The sequence below is a fragment of the Eurosta solidaginis genome, chromosome 5 (assembly GCF_040869045.1).
Source record: "Eurosta solidaginis isolate ZX-2024a chromosome 5, ASM4086904v1, whole genome shotgun sequence".
NCBI classification, from domain to species: Eukaryota; Metazoa; Arthropoda; class Insecta; order Diptera; family Tephritidae; genus Eurosta; species Eurosta solidaginis.
In genome coordinates, this window is record NC_090323.1 from 121,720,082 (window position 1) to 121,737,145 (window position 17,064).

Consider the following 17,064-nt stretch of genomic DNA (forward strand, 5'->3'; position numbering starts at 1 on the left):
GACGATATAATTTTTGCGTGTACATCGAAAATTGCATTGAATGAAATTATTGACAAATTGAGCGCTAAAATTGAAGTCAAAGACCGTGGACCAATTAGTTATTACCTTGGCATGCAGATCGAACGAGAAGGTGAATGCGGGGCGATCACTATTCATCAGGAAAAATATACCATTGAATTGCTGGAAAGGTGGAATATGCAAAATTGTAAAGGTGTTTCCACGCCATACGCGCAAGGTACCATGCTGGAAAAATGTGCACAAAAGGGCTGCAGTGGTTTCAACGTGAAAGAATACCAGTCACTACTAGGAGGTCTAACATATCTGGCCATCACATCCCGGCCAGATATAGCGTATGCGGTGTCCAAACTGTCACAATACCACAGTCATCCACATCAGCAGCATTTTGTCGCAGCGAAGCGAATACTACGATACCTTAAAACTAAGCCTAAGGGTATGTTGATGTATTTGCCAAATAATAAAAATTTAGTTTGCTTCACAGATTCCGACTGGGGTTCAGACCAGACTGATCGTAAGTCAATGAGCGGTTATGCGTTGTCCTTTAGTGGAGGTTTAATTGCATGGGAAGCCAAAAAACAGCATATGGTTTCTTTAAGCACGATGGAGGCGGAGTACGAAGCTATGTGCCAAGGGACGAAAGAAGTTGCATTCCATCGTAATTTATTGAAAGAATTGGGTTTTACCATGCTTATAAAAACTCCGACTACTATCAAATGTGACAACCAGGTGCACAGTTTGCGGTTCGCAATCCAACAGTACACAAGAGGAGTAAACATATAGACATACGTTTTCACTACATACGAGAAAAGTTTTATAGTGGTGACATCGATATAGAATATGTACAATCTTCAGAGAATGCAGCCGATATTTTTACCAAACCATTAGTTTCAAGTAAACGTGAAAATTGTTGCGAAATTTTAACGTTGTCTTTTAAATAAGTTTGAAAAAACATGAATTTATTATTTAATGTCTTGTTATATTGATTTTTTATAAAAAATGTAAAACGTAATGAAATTAATAATGAAAAAGAAAACTTACGTATACATATATACAAAAAATCGAAAAAAATTGCAATCGGGATGAGGCGGAGTTTGTAGGACTTACTACTATTTCTTTATTGTCACCTAACATCCCAACTGCAATAATTAACTACTCTCACTATACATACACATACGTAAATATGTATGCATATTAACATGTAATACCTTTGTGCATTCTATTTTTTAATATTGCTCTTGCTTCCATTAAATGAATTGAACTAATCGGTCGTGTTTTATTTTCGTGCGCTACTCTAATAGATGGTTTTCCGGATCAATCAGGGTAATTTCGAGACCCTTTTGGGGTCATTTCATGACTTTATCTGTATTATTTCGGGATCATTTGGGGACCCTTCCGACATTAATTCTTGATGGCTTGCCGGATCAATCAGGGTAATTTCGAGACCATTTTGGGATCATTTGGGTATCCTTCCGAGGTTATTTCTGGATCCGTCCGGGATGCCGTAGGAATCATTTCGATATTTTTTTGTTACTTTTTCGGGATAGTTTTGGGACCCTTCCGGGACTATTGCGCGGCTAATACGGGATCATTTGGGGGCCCTTTCGCCACCATTTCTGGATGGTTTTCGGGATCCGTCCGGGATCTCGTCAGGGTCATTTCGGGACTATTTGGGGATCATTTAAGAACCTTTCGGGCATCATTTCTAGATAGTCTCCGGGATCCCTTGGGGATCCCTTCAGGGTCATTTCGGGATCATTTTTGGGTACCCACCTTCATCATTTCTGGATGGTTTTCGGTATTCGTCCGGGATCCCGTCGGGGGGTCATTTCACGCCTTTTCGGGATCCGTCCGTGATCCCGACGGGGTCATTTCGGGTCTATTTCGGGATCATTTGGGGTACCTACCGGCATCATTTCTGGTTGGTTTTCGGGATCCGTCCGGGATCCCATCGGGGTCATTTCGGGACTTTTTCGGGATCATTTGGGGTCCCTTCCGGCATCATTTCTGGATAGTTTTAGCGGTCCGTCCGGATCCCGACGGGGTCATTTCGGAGCTAGGTCGGGATCATTTGGGGTACCTACCGGCATCATTTCTGGTTGGTTTTCGGGATCCGTCCGGGAGCCCGTCTGGGTCATTTCGCAACTTTTTCAGGGCTAATACGGGATCATTTTGGGACCCTTCCGGCATCACTTCTGGATGGATTTCGGGATCTGTACGGGAACCCATCAGGGTAATTTCGGGACTTTTTCGGGACTATTTCAGGATCATTTGGAGATCCTTTAGGGGTCATTTCATGACTTTTTCTGTATTATTTCGGGATCATTTGGGGACCCTTCCGGCATCAATTCTTGATGGTTTGCCGGATCAATCAGGGTAATTTCGAGACCATTTGGGGATCCTTCCGAGGTCATATCTGGATCCGTCCGGGATGCCGTAGAAGTCATTTCTATATTTTTTGTTACTTTTTCGGGATAGTTTTGGGAACCTTCCGGGACTATTTCGCGACTAATACGGGATCATTTGGGGACCCTTTCGCTATCATTTCAGGATGGTTTTCGGGATCTCGTCAGTGTCATTTCGGGACTATTTGGGGATCATTTGAGAACCTTTCGGGCATCATTTCTGGATTGTTTCCGGGATCCCCCGGGGATCCCTTCAGCGTCATTTCGGGATCATTTTTGGGTACCCACCGGCATCATTTCTGGATGGTTTTCAGTATTCCTCCGGGACCCGTCGGGGTCATTTCACGACTTTCGCGGGATCCGTCCGTGATCCCGACGGGGTCATTTCGGGACTATTTCGGGATCATTTGGGGTACCTACCGGCATCATTTCTGGTTGGTTTCCGGGATCCGTCCGGGATCCCATCGGGGTCATTTCGGGACTTTTTCGGGATAATTTGGGGTCCCTTCCGGCATCATTTCTGGATAGTTTTAGGGATCCGTCCGGGATCCCGACGGGGTCATTTCGGGGCTAGGTCGGGATCATTTGGGGTACCTACCGGCAACATTTCTGGGTGGTTTTCGGGATCCGTCCGGGATCCCGGCGTGGTCATTTCGGGACTAATTCGGGATCATTTGGGGTACCTACCGGTATCATTTCTGGTTGGTTTTCGGGATCCGTCGGGGATTCCGTCTGCGTCATGTCGGGACTATTAGGGGATTATTTGGGAACCTTTCCGGCATCAATTCTGGACAGTTTTAGGGATCCCGACGGGGTCATTTCTGGTTTAGGTGGGGATCATTTTGGGTACCTACCGGCATCATTTCTGGATAGTTTTAGGGATCCGTCCGGGATCCCGACGGGGTCATTTCGGGACTATTTCGGGATCATTTGTGGTACCTACCGGCATCATTTCTGGGTGGTTTTCTGGATTCGTACGGGATCCATCAGGGTAATTTGGGGACCCTTCCGAGGTCATTTCTGGATCCGTCCGGGATACCGCAGGAGTCATTTCGATATTTTTTGGTACTTTTTCGGGATAGTTTTGGGACCCTTCGGGGATCATTTCTGGATCCGTGCGGGATCCCATCGGGGTCATTTCCGGACTATTTCGGGATCATTTTGGACCCCTCCGGAATCATATCTGTATGGTTTTCGCGATACGTTGTGGATCCCCTCTGGGTCATTTCGTAACTTTTTCTGGACTATGTAGGGATAATTTAGGAACCCTTCTTGGATGGTTTATGAGATCCGTCCGGCAGCCCGTCGGGGTCATTTCGGAACTTTTTCGGGATCATTTTGGTACCCTTCAGGGATCATTTCTGTGTGGTTCTCTGGATAAGTCTAGAATCGTGTTATTTCGCGTTTTTTGGGTCCGGAATCGACTTTTGGAGACCCTTCGAGGGCATTTCTGGATGGTTTTAGGATTTCGTCTGCGATAGCGTCGGGGTCATTTCGTGGATTTTTATTGATAATTTCGGAATCATTTGGGGATCCCATCAGATTATCAGCTCATTTAGTTCTTTTTTACTCAATTACAAATATAAAATGCATTACACAGAAGCAAAATTTTAAACAGATAACTTGATAAGGAAGCTAACGCGAATAGCCCATATATTTCATTTTCTCCTTGCGGACGGGGCCGCGGGTAAAGGCTATATATATATTATAAATGGGAAAGTTTGGATGTTTGTCCAGACGTTTGTCTTTGTGACTCAATCACGCAAGAACGGCTGGACCGATTTGGATGAAATTTGGCACGCATATAGACAATAGTCTAGAAGGATCTACTAGCTATATTTTTTCCCCCCTAGGGACAGTTATAATTTAATTATTGGATTTTTTCGTCTTTGTGACTGAATCACGCCAGAACGGCTACACGGATTTTGATGATTTTCGGGACACAGACAGTAGTCTACTAGCGAAATTTTTGTCGAACATGGAAAGGGGAGTGGGGGTCCCACGACCCCTTCGAACAATTACTTTTTAATAATTTTTACACATTATAACTTTACGTATACGGACCTTCACCAATATTATAGACTCAATGGGTCAAATAAGTCGATGGCTTACAAAGTGAGCAGTGACACCCGCCGCCCCCTCTTCCCCTTCTCCAACCCTCTGGTGTAAAATCTATAAATTGTTATAACTCAATATACATTTTCTCCTAAATCAATAGTTTTTTGTATCTGGCACATACAGATCGAGATCTAAACAATTTGGGAAAAACGATCAGTGGTCCTCTCCTTCTCCTCCCGCCATCCGCCCTCCTTCAATTGTTTCTATTAGCATGCTTTTTTAGCTTTACCTGTATGTTTCTATGTAACTCTTCATTCGCTCCAACGCGCCTTCTGCCTTATTAACATGGTTTTATAATTAGCTTCACCTTATTTGTAATCCCGTTAGGGTAATATCGAAACCCTTCCGGGATCATTTCTGCATAGTTTTCTGGATCCGTCCGAGATCCCGCCGGAGTCATTTCGCGACTTTTTCGGCACTATTTCGGGATCATTTTCGGACCCTTCCGGGATCATTGCTGTATAGTTTTCGGGATCCGTCCGGGATCCCGTCGGGGTGATTTTGGGACATTTTTGGAACTATTCCGGGATCATTTCGGGACTATTTCGCGATCATTTGGGGACCCTTCCGGCATCATTTCTTGATGGGTTTCGGGATCCGTCCGGAATCCCGTCGGGGTAATTTTGGGACTTTTTCTAAATAAATACGGGATCATTTGGGGACGCTTTCGGCATCATATCTGGATGTTTTTCGGAATCCGTCCGCGATCCCGTCAGGGTCATTTCAGGACTATTTCGGGATAATTTGGGGTACCTACCGGCTGGATGGTTTCGGTTCTACGTCCGGGATCCCGTCGTGGTCATTTCAGGACAATTTGGGGTCCCTTCCGGCATCATTACTGGATGGTTTTCGGGATCCGTCCGGGATCCTGTCGGGGTAATTTCGGGACTTTTGCGGGATGGTTTGGGGTCTCTTCCGGCAACATTTCTGGATGGTTTTCGGGATCCCGTCGATGTCATTTCGGGAATATTTCGGCATCGGTACCTTCCGGCATAATTTCTAGATGGTTTTCGGGATCTGTCCGGGATCCTGTCGGGGTCATTTCGGAACTTTTTCTCGACTAATACAGAATCATTTGGGGTCCCTTTCGGCACCATTTCTTGATGGTTTACGGGATCCGTTCGATTAGGGGATCATTTGAGGACCTTTCCGGCATCGTATCTGGATAGTTTTCAGGATCCGTCCGGGATCCCGACGGGTCATGTCGGGATCATTTGGCGTATTTTCCGGCAACATTTCTAGATGGTTTTCGGGATCCGTCTGGGATCCCGTCGGGGTTATTTCGGGACTTTTTCTCGACTAATACGGGATTATTGGGTAACCTTTCGGGACCTGTTTTTGATAGTTTTCGGGATCCGTCCGGGATCCCATCAAGGTCATTCCGGGACTATTAAGCGATCATTTGGGGACCCATTCGGCATAATTTCTGGATAGTTTTCGGGATCTGTTCAGGAACCCATCGGGGTAATTTCGGAACTTTTTCGGGACTATTTCGGGATCATTTGGGAACCCTTTAGGGGTCATTTCATGACTTTTTCTGCATTATTTCGGGATCATTTTGGGATCCTTCCGGCATTATTTCTTGATGGTTTGCCGGGTCCATCAGGGTCATTTCGGGACCATTTTGGGATCATTTGGGGACCCTTCCGAGGTCATTTCTGGATTCGTCTGTGATGCCGTAGGAGTCATTTCGAGATATTTTTGTTACTTTTTCGGAATAGTTTTGGGACCCTTACGGGATCATTTCTGTATGGTTTTCCCGAGCCGTCGTGGATCCCCTCGGGGTCATTTCGGAACTTTTTCTGGACTATGTCGGGATAATTTAGGAACCCTTCCTGGATATTTTCTGGATGGTTTTTGAGATCCGTCCGGGAGCCCGTCAGGGTCATTTCGGTACTTTTTCGGGATTATTTCGGGATCATTTTAGTAACCTTCAAGGATCATTTTTTTCTGGTTCTCTGGATAAGTCTAGAATCGTGTCGTTGTCATTTCGGGTTTTTTTGGACTATTCCGGAAACTTTTGGAGACCCTTCCGGGGTATTTCTGGATGGTTTTCGGAATCCGTCCGTGATATCGTCGGGGTCATTTCGTGGCTTTTTCTGGATAGTTTCGGGATCATTTGGGGATCCTATCAGGTTATAAGCTCATTTAGATCTTTTTTTACCCAATTACAAAAATAAAATGCATTAGACAGAAAAAAATGTTTAAACAGATAACTTGATAAGCAGGCTAACGTGAATAGCCCATATATTTAATTGTCTCCTTGCTGACGGGGCCGCGGGTAAAGGCTAGTTGTACAAAAATGAAAAAAGAACAAATAAATTCAAATTCGACATTTTCGTGGCCATATACATATGTATGTAATACTCCTATATTGCTAATAGAAAATGCTCGCAATGTGTTTTGAATTCGAAATCAAAATAAGACAGCCTGTAACATGTTTGTGATTGTAGTAGCATGAGTATAACAAGAAAAAATTTAAATTGAGGTACATTCGATTATTGAATACAAAAACAAAAACTTTTAAACAGCAATATATGGGCACTCTGATGTTTGTTTTTATTTTAACCATCGTATTTCATTAATTAATTAATTCTCTTTCCATAAATCACAAAAAAACACCTCATACTCGTAGATAACACAAATTTTTTGTTTCTCAGCGAGTTATTCGCATCAAACTGGTCGCTCTTATTTTAATCAATCCTCTTTGGCAATGCGGCAGTCTTTAGCGTATCAGGGGGTTTATTCTGTAAGTCGATTCGAAAGCTGCCAAATTATTTGCATTTTTTTTAAACCCGATAGAAATTTATTTCCAATAGAGTTATAAAACAAGGCCTCTGACTGACTGATATTTTGAGCGCATTGTTTGAATCGTCACGACGAGGCGATTCAACTACGGGATGTCTTAAATAAACGTGCGCAACATAAGTGTTATGCTACATATTTTTTTACGAGTACGATGATCTCACGCATCGTCTGCAGAGAAAAGAGCTATTAATCGAGCCTTTACTTTTAAAAATATTTAAGCAGCAAAAATAAATGTTTACAGTCGGCAAACTTTTTTCGCAACAAGTATAAAACCTATGCGAGTTTTCTTCTCGGTTAAATATTTTTGGATATAATTTCCCACCGGCTTATTATAGAGCAAAGTGGAAAATCGAAAAATGTGTCATTTAAGTTCTTTTGCCGGTTATGACTCCACTCAGCAATCATTCGGAGTCAAAAAAGAGTTATAAAAGACATGTTAATCGGAGCATTTACACTTATTATGAGCTCGTATAAGAGCCCAAAATGAGTGTATTTACCTTCTTGCAATGGTCGTCCAATATGAGCCTTAATAAGAGTCAGATCAGGGTCCTGAATAGGAGTCCGATAAGATCCCTAAATAGGAGTCCAACTTCTATTACTCTCATAAATTGCTTATAACTTACTTATGATAGCATCCTTCCACTGGATCTAGCTGGTCATCGAGCAGCGGCAACGTCAGTCCTGCGTCTAAGGGAGTTGTCGTGTTGGAACAACAAGTCCACAGGACACTCAAGTATACTAAACAAATACAGTTTTCTTCCTCCTAGCACGGATCGCTGTGCGACCACAACAGTTGCGGAAACCAACTTTAAGATAAACATACCCAGCAGGCATGCCTGGACGGAGTCGGGTAAGTGCCTTGCTATGAGCAACAGCATTTCCATATACACGGACGCCTCCAAGCTAAACGGTAGAGTTGGAGGTGGAGTATACTCAAGGGACCTTGACCTCCAGCTCTCATTCAGACTACCCGACCACTGCAGTGTATTCCAGGCAGAAGTTGCAGCCATAATGGAAGCCGCAGCTAGGATAGGGACAAACAATATCGGCAAAGACATTTTTGTCTTCAGCGATCGCCAAGCTGCCATAAAATCTCTTGGCTCCCACTCGTTCAATTCTGAACTAGCACTAAACTGTCGCCGATCTCTCAAGAGATGGCTCAACAGAACCGTGTACACTTCACATGGGTCCCTGGACATAGGGATATCGATGGAAACTGCATTGCAGATGAACTCGCTAGGCAGGGTACAACCATGCAGGTTCTTCCTGGACAAGAACGCTTATGTATGCCCCTGTCCACATGCAAGCTAATGCTAAAAGAGCACATCTACCGTCAAGCCGACGAAAGATGGCTACAAACACCGGGGTGTCGAACATCGAAATAAACCTGGCCTAAATGGGATCCTAAAAGATCCCGTCACGTGTACAACCTAAGAAGGAATACAATTTCCACACTTGTGGGGCACTAACGGGTCATAGGTAGGCATGCAGAAAGGTTAGGAGCGCCTTATCGTCGTTGCTGTAGGAGTTGTAAAGAGGATGAAGAGGAGGAAACGGTGGTTCACCTCATTTGCAACTACCCAACACTAAGCGGAGCACGGCAGCGCTTTCTGGGAGCTCCATTTCTTGATAATCTGAGCCAGGTTGTGGAGCATGACGTCAAGGACCTGGTAGCTTTCATCAGGTTCTCAAAATGGTTCGAAGAGGAAAGGTAACGGTGTTTTTCATGGTATCACAACGGGCCTAATACTACTGGCCTAAGTGTGCCCTCGGGCAGCCACCATAACCTAACCTAACCTACTAATGATATGAACCCTTTCAGATCATTTGTATGCCCCATTCAGGGCGAATATTTGACACTAAGCATTAAAGATAGGGTGGAATATTTGGAATCTTCTTGAAAAGCATGATATTTGAAATGGAACCCCTTCAAGGTGGGGCATACCGACGTCAGCGCTAATCGTAGGCATACGAAGGCTCGACACTCCAACCGGGGTATACCGCGGAGGCAATATATTGGTAATATGCGGATAATTAACAAATGTTGTTGTTGTTGTTGTTGTTGTTGTAGTTGTTGTATTAACGATAAAGACATTCCCCGAAGGTTTTGGGGAGTGTTATCGATGTTAATGATTCTTTGCTGGATAAAGATCCGTTGCGTTCCGGTAACAACCAGCATTAAGGCCCACCATCTCGGGAACGATTAGTATGATGACATTAAACCAATTAGGTCATCCCGCCTCCACCCCCTAGTTCCAAGGAAATTGGGGTCGCCAGAGCCTCGCCTGATACGTGCATATTTGTAACAAGATTCCCCTCTCGCAGCTGAGTATCTAAGCTTTGGTGATTAGAATGGCGAACAGTTTTTTTTTTATAATTATAGCATTTGTTATTTTAGTGGACTGTATGTTATTTTATATGTCTACTAGCAGACCCGGCAGACGTTGTTCCGCCCTAAATTTGGCCTATCTGCATACATTTTAATAAGCTTTTTCCGTCTAACTCTGCCCTCCCCCAGCCCTCTTCACTTTTTCGTGATCCTTTTATTCACTCCCCCCTCCGTATTTTTCACTTCATCTATCTTTTGCTATGAAAACCCCCTATTTTGGGATAAAAATTTTAAACTACGTCTTTAGAATCTTTCACTGACCAGTTGAGAATTATAAGTGCGCTCAATGGTTAATGAAACAAAGGAAAGAAAAATGTTCGTAGGTTAAGTCACTTAAACAGAGAGGTTGACAATTGGGTTGCGGAAGCGCTGAAGCTATAAGAAAAAGCGTCCATTTCAATTTACAAAGGGAATAGCAAGGAACGTTATGGTTATATTCAAATATCTCTTCTCAAGCTCCTTTGTTTGCTGAACACTATTATTATGAGGCTCAAATTTTTCATCATATCGAAGCCATAAAAGATTCCTATAGGATCTTATTTCTGAGGCTCATTTTTTTTTACTTATTTTAGACTCATATCGGATTCTTACATTGTGAGCGTTCCGAGAATGCTTGAGGAGTATATATTTCACAAATATTATTATTGTTATTTTTCATATGCTTACTACTTAATTTGCAAGAAAAAAATTATCCAAATCTTCTATATATTCACTTACGCTTTAATTAACTTCATTGCAGACACTTCGACCATTAGTGCCGTTACATATTGCTTGGTATAATCTCGTGTCCTCTAATACTATTTTGCATGAACAGATCTTGACGTTTGAACCCATAGATTTGCACGAAATTTCTGTTTTCTTCAAGAATATCGGCTATCGTTTTGAAGCGAAGGTATTTTTATGAGACAATATTTAAAAATAAATTAACTAATAAGCATTATTGTATATATTTTACAGGATATGAAGGTTTTCCTCGATAACCACTCTATAATTTTTCGCTACGATATGACTCACCTAGGCCGACAAAGCGAACGCCACATTCGAAAAAAACAAAAAAAAAAGTCTAAGATATTATGAGTTCAAAAAAAAAAAAAAATCATCTGCTTAATGGTCTATTTTTTGTATGTACTTATTCTATTTTGTGTATGTACTTATTCAAGCTATTTTTCACAACCTGTTGTAAGTGCGCACTTATGCTTGTTTTTTCCTATTGGGGGAATTGCTTGTAAACAATTATAAAGCTTTTGTGGGCTGTGATGAATTCCAACAAAGCTGTACAAAGAATGAACCAATTGAGTGTGATTTTCTATTAAAAATTGTGATTTTTTAGTTGCATATTGTGACGAATATTATGCTAAGCAGTGACTTGTATGCACATCATTAAATCAATCATTATATCTACCCATATGTCCATACGAGCAGCGGAGAAGAGACGCACAAACACATGCATATATCTTATCTGAGATGCTCACAAAAGAAGGCAATAATTTGTGCAAGTATCACTCACATATACACGCACATATGAGAAGCTATAAACGTGGTTATAGCTGGTAATTTTATAGCTGATAACTAACTAGTAAATTCTAGAATAGAAAAGCCTAGAAATATGCAACGAGGAAACCAGACAGTATAAAAGGCAGCAACAGTAGGGGCTCGACAATCAGTTTGCTTAAGCACGCTATCTGTCCAGCAATAGAAGTGTTATTTTGAAAGTACTTGAATAAAGGCCATTTTGCATTATTGAATAGCGGAGTTATTTATTCAACAGTTTAGTGATTCGAACGTTAGTAGAAGGTTGCAATAAGCGGAAGTGAACTAAATTCGTTACAATTGGTGTTAGAAGAGGAATTGTTGAATAAATTCCGAAGATATTGAATACAACCTGGACATGGCAAAGTTGAGTTAATTAAAGATCCAGCAACTGAAAAAAGAGTTGGAGAACCGTGGATTGCATACAACCGGCAATAAGATCGAACTTCAAGCACGGCTACGAGAGGTAATGGAGTAGCAAGGAATTGATGTGGACGAGTATGTCTTTTATCCTGATGTGGAAGAGGCAGCGACTAAAATGGAGGAGAAGATAGAGACTCCGAATCCGTTAGCAAGTGTTGACACTAACGCGATGCTAGCAGTGTTGAAGCAAATTTCGTCACAAATATCCACCGAAATGACATCTCAACTGGCCGAACAGGAGACACGTATAACATCCAAGATGAAAGAACAGAAGACACGTATTGCAGAAATGTCGTCAGAAATAACATCGAAGATTGAAGCACAATTGAAACGCGTATTTCCGAAATGTCGCAAATGTCATCTCAGCTGGAATCGCAGGAGAACCGTATAACTACGAAGGTTGCAGCACAAGAGGCACGAATATCCGAAATGTCGGCTCAAATTTCAGCACAGATATTGTTACGCAACTGCCTGGTGCGGGAGAGGAGGAGTGGCGGAGTGGCATGGTAGTAGCCCGGCTGAGGCTCGTCGGCTTTGAGGCGCGGCTCTTGCCACTTCCCCTTTCCCAACAGTTGCATAGAAAAATTGAGTTCATGCCTGGGGGAAAGTGTCTAAACAAACTAAAGAAAAAGAAATATAGGAAAGCGTGAGAACACCTGTCCGAGTCAGGCGGAGCCTTCCCGCCCCTCCTGTTCACGAAATGTGAACAGCCTTTGGACTCCACTATGGCTCCGCTTCCCGAGTAGAGTCCCTTTTATCCTGTCTAATGTTCGTCTCTGAGTCTTTACGTCCCTTCCATTACTTACTCAAATACCCCAACTTACCATCAGTTACCACAAGGGCACCTGCACTCACAACTTGCAGCTTTCAGCCAGACATGGTTTACTTATGTCTTGCCTAAAAAAATTAAATTTCAGCCCATGCATGCGGACAAAAAAATAATTATGCAAAACTTTCGTTTCCAAGTGAAATTTATTGATATCAACTATGTATTTCTAAGAAAATAGATATTGAAAACCAAAATACCTATCTCGAAAACGTATTCTTTCTATGCGCTTACTATGAGTATGAATTAAATTAAATTATTATTTCTACCTATTAGTACTTAATCCAATTCCATACAATTCCTTAATTTTTAATTCCTTAACTTTTTTTAATTTACAATTCCTTAACTTTTCCTTTCTTTCACGTACTTTATATTCTAATTCTTAGACACGGCCTAATACCTATCTAACCATTTGCGTACAAGCATACGTATAAACAGGTGTATATCTGTACGCTTGTGTGTGCGCTCACTCCCAAAAAAATGTTGAACTAACTATATGTGTGGGTGTGTGCTACATTACTCTGAGATGGTAAGTTACAAATGTACGAATTATTTTTTTTCTTTTATGAAAAACTCACCTCGCTCAGAACTCCGAGTTGGTACCAAATCTTTATGCGAAGCTGAAAAAAAGGAAAGGGAAAAAACAGACAAAATATGCAGAACAATGGAATTTTTGTTCTATTACAGGTCTTTGGCCGATTGACCGTGGTCACGGCTAATCTTACCCACAAATGTTTTTAGCTATTAGTTTCGCGTATCGGTTCAAAGCATGTGCATACTTTTATACACCTGCTATAAAAACTCCAAATAAAAAAATAGGGAAAAACAAAATTACGTGAAATTAGAATTACTTTTTCTACGTAAAAAAAGTGAGAAAAATAAAAAAAAAATATTTATAAAAAACCGCGGAAACAAGACAGTAGGAGTACCGACTGGATATTAATAGAAACTAGTATCGCCAGTGGTCGAGATTCGACCAAATTGTATTTTTTCAACTCAGTCTATGCATCCAGTGTTGGGGGTAGTGCAATAATGCGTTAATAGTTAAGCAGTGAGTAGAAATATAGCAAACTGGGCTCGTATTACGTGTTACGATCAGTGACTGATACCCATTTTCACTCAAGCGATAACTATGCAACTGTCAAACAATTTCTAAAAATTATAATACGTTATGGATCTAATGAATAATATTTGTCGCCATTAATCCAATCCACCATTTCAGAGCTATTGTTAATTAAAAAACAAGTAAGGACGGGACTGTCTTCGGCTGTGCCGAAGACTTCATACCTTTCATGAATGGGGCTGAACAATAATTTTATCCCATTCGTAATCTCCGAATAATCGGATTTATAAGATAAGAAATATATAGTGAACAAATCTACATACCTAAACGATTTTTAAGATAAATATAAAATAAAAAATAGGTAGGTACTTTGTGTGAGGGTGCAAAGTTTCAGGTTTTTTGTGGTCTGCGTGTAAAAACTATGACTACGAATCACGTATTTCAACAATATATGACGTAAACGTAACTATTTGATGAAATTTTATGAACTCTGAAGCTTCAAGCCGTAAAAAAGGGGCAAAAAAATACAGTTTATATGGGGTATATAATATATGTACCACCGATCTCTATGATTTTTTCAGACAACAATATATGCTATATACGTAAGCATTTGGTGAAATTTGAAGCTTCTAGCTGTTAAAATGGGGCAGAAATTTCGCAAAGTTTCTTATCTGAACAATCGGTTGTATCAGATATATACTATATATACCACCGATCTCAATGATTTTTTCAGACAACAATATATACTATACACGTAAGCATTTGGTGAAATTTGAAGCTTCTAGCTGTTAAAATGGGGAAGAAATTGCGCAAAGTTTCTTATCTGAACAATCGGTTGTATGAGATTATATATACCACCGGTCTCTATGATTTTTTCAGAAAACAATATATGCTATACACGTAAACATTTGGTGAAATTTGAACATATCTAAACGATTTTTAAGATAAATATAAAATAAACAAGTAAGGACGGGACTGTCTTCGGCTGTGCTGAAGACTTCATACCTTTCATGAATGGGGCTGAACAATAATCTTATCCCATTCGTAATCTCCGAATAATCGGATGTATAAGATAAGAAATATATAGCGAACAAATCTACATAGCTAAACGATTTTTAAGATAAATATAAAATAAACAAGTAAGGAAGGTTAAGTTCGGGTGTAACCGAACATTACATACTTAGTTGAGAGCTATGGTGACAACATAAGGGAAAATAACCATGTAGGAAAATGAACCGAGGAAAACCTTGGAATGTGTTTGTATGACATGCGTATCAAATGAAAGGCATTAAAGGTATTTTATGAGGGAGTGGGCCATAGTTCTACAGGTGGACGCCATTTAGGGATATAGCCATAAAGGTGGATCAGGGTTGACTCTAGAATGCGTTTGTACGATATGGGTATCAAATGAAAGATGTTAATGAGTATTTTAAAAGGGAGTAATCCTTAGTTCCATAGGTGGACGCCGTTTCGAGATATCGCCATAAAGGTGGGCCAGGGGTGACCCTAGAATTTGTTTGTACAATATGGGCATCAAACGAATTATGTTAATGAGTATCTTAAAAGGGAGTGGGCCTTAGTTCTATAGGTGGAAGCCGTTTCGAAATATCGCCATAAAAGTGGACCAGGGGTGACTCTAGAATGTGTTTGTACGATATGGGTATCAAATTAAGGGTATTAATGAGGGTTTTAAAAGGGAGCGGTGGTTGTTGTATAGGTGGTCGCCTTTTCGAAATATCGCCATAAAGGTTGACCAGGGGTGACTCTAGAATGCATTTGTACGATATGGGTATCAAATGAAAGGTGTTAATGAGTATTTTAAAAGGGAGTAATCCTTAGTTCCATAGGTGGACGCCGTTTCGAGATATCGCCATAAAGGTGGACCAGGGGTGACTCTAGAATGTGTTTGTACGATATGGGTATCAAATTAAAGGTATTAATAAGGGTTTTAAAAGGGAGCGGTGGTTGTTGTATAGGTGGTCGCCTTTTCGAAATATCGCCATAAAGGTGGACCAGGGGTGACTCTAGAATGCATTTGTACGATATGGGTATCAAATGAAAGGTGTTAATGAGTATTTTAAAAGGGAGTAATCCTTAGTTCCATAGGTGGACGCCGTTTCGAGATATCGCCATAAAGGTGGCCAGGGGTGACCCTAGAATTTGTTTGTACAATGTGGGCATCAAACGAAAGGTGTTAATGAGTATTTTAAAAGGGAGTGGGCCTTAGTTCTAGAGGTGGACGCCGTTTCGAAATATCGCCACAAAGGTGGACCAGGGGTGACTCTAGAATGTGTTTGTACGATATGGGTATCATATTAAAGGTATTAATGAGGGTTTTAAAAGGGAGTGGTGGTTGATGTATAGGTGGTCGCATTTTCGTGATATCGCCATAAAGGCGGACCAGGGGTGACCCTAGAATTTGTTTGTACAATATGTGTATCAAAAGAAAGGTTTTAATGAGTATTTTAAAAGGGAGTAATCCTTAGTTCCATAGGTGGACGCCGTTTCGAGATATCGCCATAAAGGTGGAGCAGGGGTGACCCTAGAATTTGCTTGTGCAATATGGGTATCAAAAGAAAGGTGTTAATGAGTTTTTTAAAAGGGAGTAATCCTTAGTTCCATAGGTGGACGCCGTTTCGGGATATCGCCATAAAGGTGGGCCAGGGGTGACTCTAGAATTCGTTTGTGCAATATGGGTATCAAACAAAAGGAGTTAATGAGTATTTTAAAAGGGAGTGGGCCTTAGTTCTATAGGTGGACGCCTTTTCGAGGTATCGCAATAAAGGTGGACCAGGGGTGACTCTAGACTTTGTTTGTGCGATATGGGTATCAAATGAAAGGTGTTAATGAGTATTTTTAAAAGGGTGGACCTTCGTTCTATAGGTGTTCGCCTTTTCGAGATATCGCCATAAAGGTGGACCAGGGGTGACTTTAGAATATGTTTGTACGATATGGATATCAAATGAAAGGTGTTAATGAGTATTTTAAAAGGGCGTGGGGCTTAGTTCTATAGGTGGACGCCTTTTCGAGATATCGCCATAAAGGTGGACCAGGGGTGACTCTAGAATGAGTTTGTACGATATGGGTATCAAATTAAAGATATTAATGAGAGTTTTAAAAGGGAGTGGTGGTAGTTGTATATGTGAAGGCGTTTTCCAGATATCGACCAAAATGTGGACCAGGGCGACCCAGAACATTATCTGTTGGATACCGCTAATTTATTTATATATGTTATACCTGCCAAGATTTTAAGGGTTTTTTATTTCGCCCTGCAGAACTTTTTCATTTTCTTCTACTTAATATGGTAGGTGTCACAACCATTTTATAAAGTTTTTTCTAAAGTTATATTTCGCGTCAATAAAACAATCCAATTACCTTACCATGTTTCATCCCTTTTTTCGTATTTGGTATAGAATTATGGCATTTTTTCATTTTTCGTAATTTTCTATATCGAAAAAGTGGGCGTGGTCATAGTCGGATTTCGTTC

The 17,064-nt window shown here is 41.1% G+C and overlaps 1 protein-coding gene across 2 annotated transcripts in view; it reads left to right on the plus strand.

Annotated features, from left to right (window-relative positions):
• Window positions 1-17,064, plus strand: part of mus312 (mutagen-sensitive 312) — a 554,297-nt gene that overhangs the window by 356,056 nt on the left and 181,177 nt on the right. Inside the window, exons 4-5 of one of the 2 annotated variants that reach the window (XM_067756650.1) lie at window positions 10,475-10,627; window positions 10,693-11,480. The exons of the other annotated variant lie outside the window; for it this stretch is intronic. Of the exons in view, the coding sequence (XP_067612751.1) occupies window positions 10,475-10,515 (41 nt within the window). The 3' untranslated portion in view covers window positions 10,516-10,627; window positions 10,693-11,480. Of the gene's footprint in view, window positions 1-10,474; window positions 10,628-10,692; window positions 11,481-17,064 lie in introns of those variants that run through there. 2 annotated transcript variants of the gene reach the window in all.